Below are 11,014 nucleotides of genomic sequence, written 5' to 3' on the forward strand. Positions count from 1 at the left end.
AATATTAGAAATAATGAAACAATTGTTAAGATAGGAGAGGACGAGTTGCCCGGAACCGATAAATTTAAATATTTAGGATCATTTTTACAAAATGATGGAGGGATTGAGAGAGACGTCTTACATAGAATACAAGCAGGATGGGTGAAATGGAGGGGAGCGTCGGGTGTTTTATGTGACCGTAAAGTACCTCTTAAACTTAAAGGTAAGTTCTATAAAACCGCAGTTAGACCTGCTATGTTATATGGAGCTGAATGTTGGGTTATGACTCGAGCACATGAGCATAAGATGAGAGTTGCAGAGATGAGGATGTTAAGGTGGATGTGTGGACATACGAAGATGGACAAAATAAGGAATGAGAGCATTAGAGAGAAAGTCGGAGTTGCATCTATTGATGACAAACTCCGAGAGACACGTTTAAGATGGTACGGACATGTACTTAGACGACCAATAAATGCTCCAGTTAGGCGATGTGAAACTATGATAAACATGCATATCAAACAAGGAAGAGGAAGACCAAAAAAGACTTGGTTAGCAATAATAAAACAAGATAAAATTTATTTAAATATAGATGATGATATAATAGGAGATAGAGCTCAATGGCGTAAAAAGATTCATACAGCCGACCCCACCTAGTGGGAAAAGGCTTGGTTGTTGTTGTTGTATATATATATATATATATATATATATATATATATATATATATATATATATATATATATATTTATCATGTGAGGAAATAATCTCTTATAAAATAAAGATAAAATGGTGTGCAATTAACTCAATATCATCTGACACTTTTTCAAAATATACTGTGATGAAAACTTCGTGAATCTTTATTCATTTTAAAAAGAATAAAGATAATTTAGCAATCATAAATATTAAAACGAAATGTTAGAGCATCCATATCAGTTTCTTTATTACTATATATAAAATGTAAGATAAACAATTTACTTTATTAAATTTAGACAATCATTTTTCACTACATACTATATTAACTATCCTAAAATTTCCATCATCCTTAATTTTTTATTATTTTCTTCTCTTTCTTCTATTTTTTTATTATTATATTTATAAAATGAGTAAAAGAAGAGAGATTGAAAAGATTGAGTGGAAGAAAAAAGATTAAAAAGAAATATTATTTTATTAGGGTAGAAGTTTACCCTAAGTTTGACTTTACTGAATTAGACACACTTAGCTTTTCTCTTTATCTAGCTTATATACTGGTTCGAATTCGAATTTGATCTCTTTCCATACTTTACAAACAACGACTAGTTCAGGGCTCCATTTGGAAGTTTCACGAATAATTTCATTACCTTCACGAGCAAGATCATGCTCCTCATTACGAGCTTATACACATGCTTCTAAAGCCACTCTATTAGCCACTGCACCAGGTGCATTTCCCCAAGGGTGTCTTAAAGTTCCTCCTCCAAACTATAGTACGGAATCATCCCCAAAGATTTCGGTTTCATTCCATAAATTTAAAGAATCATTATTTATCAAATCTAAATTTAGAGAATGATAGAGTAGCTGATGTAAAATATTTTTAACTACTCTATTTAAAATTTAAGATAAAATTTTTAAATATGATATATGGATGCTCTTAGCTTAGAAGGCAAGAAAAGCTGTTGGCTATCATCATAGCTATTGATAACATCGTTTTAAAATTGAAGGTCCCGCCTAAATTCAACTACCCGTCACGTCTATCGTTAAAGAAACAACTCCACTCGAAAAGTCCGTTAATATCCGTCATCGCACGACCCTTTCTTTATAGCCTCCCCCGAACTTGTTAGTTCTCTTTTCACTATCACTCTCTCCTCGCCACCGGAACCCTAGACTGCCTCTCCTCTTCCTCCGACCATCTTCAAGATGCGCGAGATCCTCCACATCCAGGGCGGACAGTGCGGCAACCAGATCGGGGCCAAGTTCTGGGAAGTCGTCTGCTCGGAGCATGGCATTGATGCCACCGGCCGCTACGGCGGCGATAATCCCTTCCAGCTTGAGCGAGTGAACGTATACTACAATGAGGCCAGCTTCGGGCGCTTCGTGCCCCGGGCGGTGCTCATGGACCTTGAGCCCGGCACCATGGACAGCGTCCGGTCCGGCCCCTACGGCCAGATCTTCCGCCCTGATAACTTCGTCTTCGGGCAGTCCGGGGCCGGCAACAACTGGGCCAAAGGGCATTACACTGAGGGCGCCGAGCTTATTGATTCGGTCCTTGATGTTGTCAGGAAAGAGGCCGAGAACTGCGATTGCTTGCAGGGTGAGATTTCCTTTATATTGTGCGTTTTTCTTGATTTTTTTTCCCCTTTAGATTCTGAATTGGTTGAATCTTAATCGTTTACTGGCAATGCTTTCCCATGCTATTAGTTGTTTCATATCTACAAGAAGTGACCATATCTTCTCCCATAACGTTGAGAAACAGAGATATAATTGTTAATCATGTGTTTTCGTGATTCCAGAACCTTGACTGTGGTCCTAATTGCCATCAGTATTGCGTTTACTTGATTTTTCTTTTTCTTTGTAAAACTTGGATCATCCAAATTTTTTACAAAGCACAGCTACTTGCTGCCTAGCTGGTCTTACAAATCTGTACAGTTTCAGCAGATGGCAAATAATTATTTCTCCAGAACATTGCTTCAACCAATATGTTACCTGTTGGATTGCACAACTCAGAATTTATTAACTCAGACATGAAACAGGGTTTCAGGTTTGTCATTCACTTGGAGGTGGGACTGGCTCCGGCATGGGGACGCTCCTAATATCTAAGATAAGAGAAGAGTATCCCGATCGCATGATACTAACTTTCTCCGTCTTCCCGTCGCCTAAGGTGTCTGATACTGTGGTCGAGCCTTATAATGCTACTCTTTCTGTCCACCAGCTTGTTGAGAATGCCGATGAGTGCATGGTGTTGGATAATGAAGCACTCTATGACATTTGTTTCCGAACTCTCAAGCTTACTACTCCAAGTTGTAAGTCTTTCTTCTCCGTGTGAACCATGTCTCATTGCCCTGCAGGTATCCATTACTAACATTTATGTGAAACAACAGTTGGTGATCTGAACCACCTGATTTCGGCTACCATGAGTGGCGTCACTTGCTGCCTTCGATTCCCAGGACAACTCAACTCTGACCTTCGGAAGCTTGCCGTCAACCTCATCCCCTTCCCTCGTCTCCACTTCTTCATGGTTGGATTTGCTCCTCTTACATCCCGTGGATCACAGCACTACCGTACTCTTACTGTCCCCGAGCTCACCCAACAAATGTGGGATGCCAAGAACATGATGTGTGCAGCTGATCCTCGCCATGGGCGCTACCTGACAGCATCAGCGATGTTCCGTGGCAAAATGAGCACCAAAGAGGTGGATGAGCAAATGCTCAATGTTCAGAACAAGAATTCTTCTTACTTTGTTGAGTGGATTCCAAACAATGTGAAGTCTACAGTCTGTGATATCCCACCAATTGGATTAAAGATGGCTTCCACATTCATCGGCAACTCTACTTCAATTCAAGAGATGTTCCATCGTGTCAGCGAACAATTCACTGCAATGTTCAGAAGAAAGGCTTTCTTGCATTGGTACACAGGAGAGGGAATGGATGAGATGGAGTTCACTGAGGCTGAAAGCAACATGAATGATCTTGTTTCTGAGTACCAACAATACCAGGATGCAACAACAGAGGATGTCGAATATGAAGAAGATGAAGGTGATTATCAAGAGGATTGATATGCATTATCATTGTCCTTCTCTTCCCGGTATGATCTTGTGGTACAATTCCACTTTGCATTCAATGATATGTTGCAATTGTTTCATTTTCAGCAATGTTCAGTTGGTTGTTCTGTTTGACAAATTGTACTTGTGTATATTACTTTTAGATTGATATGTTTCTATCTGTTATTCTGGAAAGAAAATATGAAAGAAAAGCTTTAATATATATATGTAATATCGTTAGCAATTATGGTTGAGAAATTATTGAATACGATTGCTTATTTGTGTGGAATTAGAGATTAATGTTAATTGCTGATAACTTGCTATGTGGATTAGTAAAATAAAATAGGGCGTGGTCTGGAAGCTAATCTTGAAATATTAGGCATTGTTTGCTTGGAATTTTTTTAATTTTTAAAGTTTTTATAAAATAGGATTTGAAATTTGAAAAATTAATATAATAAACACAAGCAGAATTGGGATTGGTTTTTTAGTTTCTATAAATTATTATTTGTTGTACTATAAATTATTATTTGTTGTAAAATAACATATGTACGTGGATACTTATCAATCCCCAATATTCCATAAACTTATTCATTGCTCTATAACTCATCATCTCATAACCTCCTAACTTATGTAAATGTATGAGCCTGAGAGTTTCAAGATGGTTACATACTTATAAATACCTATATATCTATTCTTTTCATAGATGAGATAAAAAAAAGGTCAATAATATTTTCTTTGCCTATGTGATTACTTATATAATTTTACACGTTATCAACACGAAAGATTTACTTTTTTTTTTAATTCAGCTATAAGTAATATCAAAAAATATATAGATATGTTTATATTTTTTTCTTCATTAAAATTATTCACATGTCAAAAAGTTAAATTTATAATTCCTTCGTACTTTTTAGCTATTGTCTGATTAACCATTAGTTAGTTGTTATTTGCATGATTTGTAAAGTTTCAAAAATAGTTTACAATTATGTGTTATAAAATCATCTTTTGATTATATCATGTTTTATCATTCATTAATAAATATATATGATGTATGATAATTATTATTAATGATTTGGTTTTCTTTGGATTAGATTTTCACTGTGTCAAATCTTTCAAAGATAGAGTTTGCGATTCTTGACATTTCGAGAAAAAAAAATAGATGCGGAGATTTATTTGGAAACTGTGGGTCTTGGAGACACTATAAAAGATGAAAATAAGAAATCTTTATAAAAATTGTGCAAAAGCAATGATATTCATTCGTCACCATCTTCACAAATGATTGAAAATCAAATATTTGATGATCAAAGATCTACTCGAACTATGGAATAATTTGAAGGAAAGGTATAACCATTATAAAACTATAATTCTTCCAAATGCTCGTTATGAATGGATTCATTTACATTTACACAATTTTAAATTTGTAAGTGAATATAAATCAACTATGTTTAAAATCAACTTAAAGTTAAAAATTATGTGATGAAAAAAATTATTGATGAACATATGTTGGAAAAAAAACATATTCTAATTTTCATGCATCTAACATGCTTCTGCAGTAGCAATATAAAGAGAAAAGTTTCAAGAACTATTCTGAGTTGATTACATGTCTTCTTGTGGGTGAGTCAAATGAGTTTTTGATGAAAAATCATGAGACCCGCCCAACTGGTGCTAGTCCATTCCTTGAAGTAAATGAGATAACTTGTAAAAATGATGAACGACAGCACAAACAAAAATTTCATCATGGTCGTGGCCGTAGACACGGAAATGATTGATTTCAAGAAAATCATGGTGGTTAGAAACATAACAACTCATCAAAAGTAGGTTAGTAATAATGTCCACCAAAAGTGGACAAATGATAATGGTAAATGGGTTCAAAATGGACAAGATAATGATAAAAGAAATAAAAAAGTTCCTGTTATAGATGTGGCATAAAGGGCATTGGTCATGTACTTGTCGTACGTCAAAATTGTTGGGTTTTTCGGGCCGCGAAAACCGCTTTTCGCGTCGCGGAAACCCCGAATCACCCATGCCACTGGATCTCGTGCGAAGGATAGATTTCAAAATATGAGTACGAGTTTCAAACTATGATCTATAGTAGATCTACAAAGGAAAAACATTTTATACCTTTGAAGTGTGCCCTCGCAAATCCCGCTCGTCCAAGGTGTCGGATCTCTAGACCGTCAAGCGTACGGTCCTCTAGAAGTATCCACACGAACAATCCTTGATGGAGAAGACCAAACAAAGGTGTGCTAGCACCTTGTCTTGTTCGGCCAAGAGAGGAGGAGAGGGAGAGGAGAAAGAACTCAAGGAGGAAGAAGAAGTGAATGAGCACTTGAATGAAAATCAATTTTCATTCTAATACTAAAGTGGCCGGCCACTCATGAAGTGTAACCCCCATTCACAATTAATGTAGCCATTAAAGAGAATGGCATTGTAACTCCCATGAGATGGCATACTTTGATGATGTGGAGCATCATCATTGGTCCACATCTTGCCATCTCACTAATGATGTGGCAATTAGTCAAGTCAAACTTGACTCTTCCTCTTCCTCTCAAGTCAAGTCAAACTTGACCAAATCTCTTCCATGGTTGATCTAATATAACCATTTGATTCAAGCCAACTTAATATAATGAATCTAATTCATTAAATTAAGTTGATTTAATGAGTCATAATCTAAATTAGACTCATTGAATACATGAATCAACTTGAGTCCAACTCAATTAGTCCAATTTGGATTACTCTTAATCCAATTTGATTCATCAAATAAATCTAATCCTCTTGGTTCATCATATGAACCTAATCTCTATCTAATTGTCCTTAGTGTGTGACCCTATAGGTTCTTATAACGTTGGCAATGCCCCTAAACCCATTTAGGAACATAAATAATGAGCAGTATCTAGCAACACATCATTACTACCCAATGTTACAAGAATGTTGAGATCCAACATCACCTTGTGACTACTAATTGTGACTCCTCACAAAATATGACAAGTGTCCTTCTATCCTAGACATCTAGATTGATCAATGTGAGGCATAGACCGTGTCATCCTCTGATCAACCTAAATCCTGAACTCCAAGTAGACTCACTAAATCAAATGAGCTCAATATCTCATATTGACTCATTTGGGCATGGACATGCACTTCGTGGTCTCACTCTATCAAGAATATCGATGTCACTCCCGTCATATAGGAGGGATAGATCCCATCTACATCACTCACATCCCTCTGCATAATTCGTTACATACCCAGTAATCGCCTTTATAGTCCACCCAGTTACGGGTGACATTTGACGAAACCAAAGTACATAACTCCTTATGTAGGGAACCATGGTGACTTCAGGTCTAAGGACTAATAGTCATACTAATAGTTACATGAGAAAGTATATGACACTCATATAACGATCCATGATACTTTCTCATGGCGGGTCATTCAGTATACATTCTCCAATGCATACCCATGTGTCAACTTGATATCTCCATATCCATGACTTGTGAGATCAAGTCATCGAGTTGACCTACATGCTAGTCTTATTGCATTAACATTGTCCCTGAATGTTAATACTCGACTAGGAATGATTTAGAGTAGTGTTCCCTATATCATCTCACTATCGATTCAACCAATCGATTGATATAGGTAAGAACCTTCTACTCAAGGACGTTATTATACTTAGTTTATTTGGCACCAATACAAGTAAGTATAATAACCAAACAAATGCCTTTATTAATATAAGAATATGATACAATAAGTCCATAATACAATCATCAAATGATTGGCTCTAGGGCTCTAACTAACAAAAATACCTTATTGGTCTCTACCAAGCCTCTTTAAAGGGCAAAGCAAAAGATATAGAGACAAATATTGTCTTTCAAGAAAATAACACAATTCTTGATCCTTCTATGATAATACATTTGGATGTTTTTTATTTCTTTGTAAATCCTGATGAAGGAATAGAAATTTGATTTGAAATGAAGATATTATGGAAATATCTAAGATGATCAAACATTGTAAAATAAATTAGTTTGTTTGCTATTATGTTTATTTAGTAATCTTTTTTACTTGTTTCTCATTATGTATTTATTTTATCTTAATGAAGAATATCATGGTTTATAGATTCAATAATGAAGATTTATACCTTATTGATAGTGCAACGACACATTCTATATTCAAAAAGAAAAAATATTTTTCTTATTTAGAAATGGATGAAAGTAATGTTGGTACAATATCTGGTAGTGTAAATATTATTGAAGGTTTTGGAAGAGGTAATATATCATTATTTGAAGGAACAAAATCTGTTATTGACAATGCACTGTTTTCTCCTATGTCTTAAAGAAATGGATATCATATTGAGATCCATGATGAGAATATTAAATATCTCTATATTACAAAATTAGTGGTGGGTAAGAAACATGTATATGAAAGATTACCCGGTTTCTCATCTGGTTTGTACTACATAATAATAAATGTGGTAGAAACAAATGCAACAGTAACCCAAAGTTTACTTACTCAAATGATTTTATACTTTGGCATGACCGGTTGAGACATCTAGGTTCTACAATATTTTAAAAAATTATCAAGAATTCACATGGACACCCATTAAAGAACCAGAAGATTTCTTCAATTTAATGAATTCGCATATGTTGCATTTGGCAGATGAGTCATAAAACCACCCACCAGATACAGATTCGAAGACTTGGTATCTTATGCACTTATTACTAGTAGCGGATGTAAGACCGATGCGGCCGGCTAGAAGGGGGGGTTGAATAGCCCTGAGTAAAATTACAACCCTTTCTCGGACAATTAAGCTAACACTTGAAAAAAAATGGATTAATCAGAAAGTAAAGCATAAAAACGAGGCACCGGTTTTGACTTGGTTACAACCGGGGAGGTTGTTAATCCAAGGAAGATTGTTGCACTAAAAACTCCTTCAGGCGGAGAAGTCTCGTTTACAGCAGTGTAGGCACAAAAAGAAAGAAGCTAATCAAAGCAATGGAAGCACACAAGTGTTGTTACAATTTCTGAACTGATGATAAGCTTCTGGACCAAGGTCATGTTATAGCCTTGGTGGGCGCCTGAAAGGTTCCTGGGGATAAATTTATCCCCAGCGCTCGATCGAGATAATTCTCGATCTGGTCAACATTATTCGGCGCCGGAAGGGTTCCGGCGCCGGATGGGTCCGGGCGCCGGTCGGTCGCGCCCGGACCATCAACATTGACTTTTTCATCCGGACCGCTTTCAGTTCCGCCTCGGTCCGGTTCTTCCGCTCCGGATCCGCTCGTTTGGGTGATCTCGGCCGGAAAAGGGCTCACCCAACCCCATTTTGGCCTTCCTCCTCGGCTTCTCGCCCTCGGAATTGCCGCGTGTTTCCTTCTCGTCCGCCGGCGTACTCATCTGCAGTCCTCCCGGTGTCGACCTTCTCGCTAGTCTCTTGCTCCCGAGCAATCTTCGCTCGGCTTTCGTCCCTCGGAACCACCGCCGCTTCCTTCTCGTGTACTCTTCCGCGACGCCTCGTCCCTCGGACGCACTCCTTCTCGCTAGCTGCGTCTTCCACTCGAGTACCTGTGTTCCTAAGCTCCCCGCACACTTAGACACAAGGTTAAATACACAGGACCTAACTTAACTTGTTGATCACACCAAAACAACCTTGGGGTTCCAACAATCTCCCCCTTTTTGGTGTGATCAACCCAAGTTAAGCTAGGGTTAAAATAGACATAAAATTGAATTAAGTAAATTAACTTAAATTACAATTTAAGTGCAAAAAGGTAGAAAAAAAATTAAATCTATCTACCTCCCCCTAGACTTATACTTTCCCTTCTCCCCCTTTGATCACAAAAAAAATGGGGTTCCAAGAAAAATAATCTAAGGGTTAAAGACTTAGAAAAAGTATTTCTAAAAAAATCTAAGTTTTTGAGAAATTTAGAAAAATTTTCTAAGTAATTAAAGCTGAGATTTCTAGTTTCAAGAAAAAAGTTCTTAACTTAGGAAAAAATAATTTTTGAAATGACTTAGTCAAAAAAAAAATCTAAGTAGGTAAATTTCTAATTTGAAATAAAATGTTTTGAATAACCTTTTTCAAGCACTAATTAATTCTTGTATTAATGCTTCATTAGTAAGTTAATTAAACATTTATTTCAATATTTTGGCTTCCAGGTCGTGGCGAGGCACTAGGCCTTCTTGGTTATTGGAGCAACAACCACTTCCTTAGACAAAGCCTCATAAAGAAATTCTTTATTTAATTTTCTCACTTAAAGCGCTAATTTTACTTTTAAAATTAATTTAAGCATGATTTAGGAACCCAATATAGGTTCCAACCTACTGGATTAACTAAAAAGTTTTTAGGGACATATTTTCTAGAGATATTTTTAATTTGTCCCTGGTGATATCTATAATACCAATTCAAATTATTGAACCTTCTAAAATTGGTTTTAGATGAGCAAGCAGAGTTTTTCAAATTTTCTACTTGAAAAATTAAATTTTGAATTTCTAATTTTAATTTTTCATTTTCTAAATTTGATTTATCTAGCATTTCTAAGGGACAAGATGTAGCTAATATTGCTTTTAAATCTTTATTTTCATTTTCTAATTTGCAGTAATCTTTTGTTAAAATTTTAATGAATTTAAACATTTTATTAGGAGGAAGAGATCGTACCTCACTTACCTTGTCGATCCCGTTGTCGGTTTCTCCCCCTGAACTGCTGCTTTCTTCGGACGTGGCTCCCCCTTCATTGATGCTTTCGATGCTCATTTCGGAAGAGCTTGATTCGCAGTCGTCGTCTTGATGACTCGCCATTAACGCGAGCCCGGAGAACTCCTTGACTTCTGATTCCGACGACGTATCGTCCCACGTCGCTTTTAGGGCCTTGCGATTTTGGATAGGCTTCTTGTCCTTCCCGTTGTTCTTGTTCTTTAACTTAGGGCAATTGTCCTTGACGTGCCCTTCTTCATCGCAATGGTAGCATCGGATGGTTCTTTTCTTTCTTCCTTGCGGATGGTTAGATTTCCTAGATTTAAATAATTTTTTAAATCGTCTTACCATCATTACCATTTCCTCGTCGTCGAGAGAAGATTCTGACTCAGGTTCGTCTCTCGAAGCTTTAAGGGCGACATTATTCTTGGGCTCCTTCGGACCTGCACATCTTGACTCATGCACTTCAAAAGTTGAAAAGAATTCGTCTAATGAAATTTTTTCTAGATCTTTTGAAATGTAAAAGGCATCTACTAGTGATGCCCATTTTGAGTTTCTAGGAAAGGAATTTAGGGCATACCTTAGCGAATCTCGGTTACTTACCTCTTCTCCGAGATTCGTAAGTCTGGTGA

The 11,014-nt window shown here is 36.6% G+C and overlaps 1 protein-coding gene across 1 annotated transcript; it reads left to right on the forward strand.

The window, feature by feature from the left end:
• Positions 1-1,791: 1,791 nt before the first annotated feature.
• Positions 1,792-3,964, forward strand: LOC122030443 (tubulin beta chain-like). The gene is made up of 3 exons (XM_042589643.1): positions 1,792-2,260; positions 2,700-2,969; positions 3,048-3,964. Exons 1-3 carry the CDS (start codon positions 1,867-1,869, stop codon positions 3,719-3,721), a joined length of 1,338 nt encoding a protein of 445 aa, XP_042445577.1. The 5' UTR covers positions 1,792-1,866; the 3' UTR covers positions 3,722-3,964.
• The last annotated feature ends 7,050 nt before the right edge of the window (positions 3,965-11,014 follow it).

Source organism: Zingiber officinale, chromosome 10B (assembly GCF_018446385.1).
Source record: "Zingiber officinale cultivar Zhangliang chromosome 10B, Zo_v1.1, whole genome shotgun sequence".
NCBI classification, from domain to species: domain Eukaryota; kingdom Viridiplantae; phylum Streptophyta; class Magnoliopsida; order Zingiberales; family Zingiberaceae; genus Zingiber; species Zingiber officinale.

Excerpts from the sequence above, each read along its gene's own strand:
- LOC122030443 (XM_042589643.1), top strand. The coding sequence starts at position 1,867 with ATGCGCGAGATCCTCCACATCCAGGGCGGACAGTGCGGCAACCAGATC. Across the intron at positions 2,261-2,699 it reads GAACTGCGATTGCTTGCAGG|GGTTTCAGGTTTGTCATTCA; the intron begins GTGAGATTTCCT and ends GACATGAAACAG. Across the intron at positions 2,970-3,047 it reads CAAGCTTACTACTCCAAGTT|TTGGTGATCTGAACCACCTG; the intron begins GTAAGTCTTTCT and ends GTGAAACAACAG.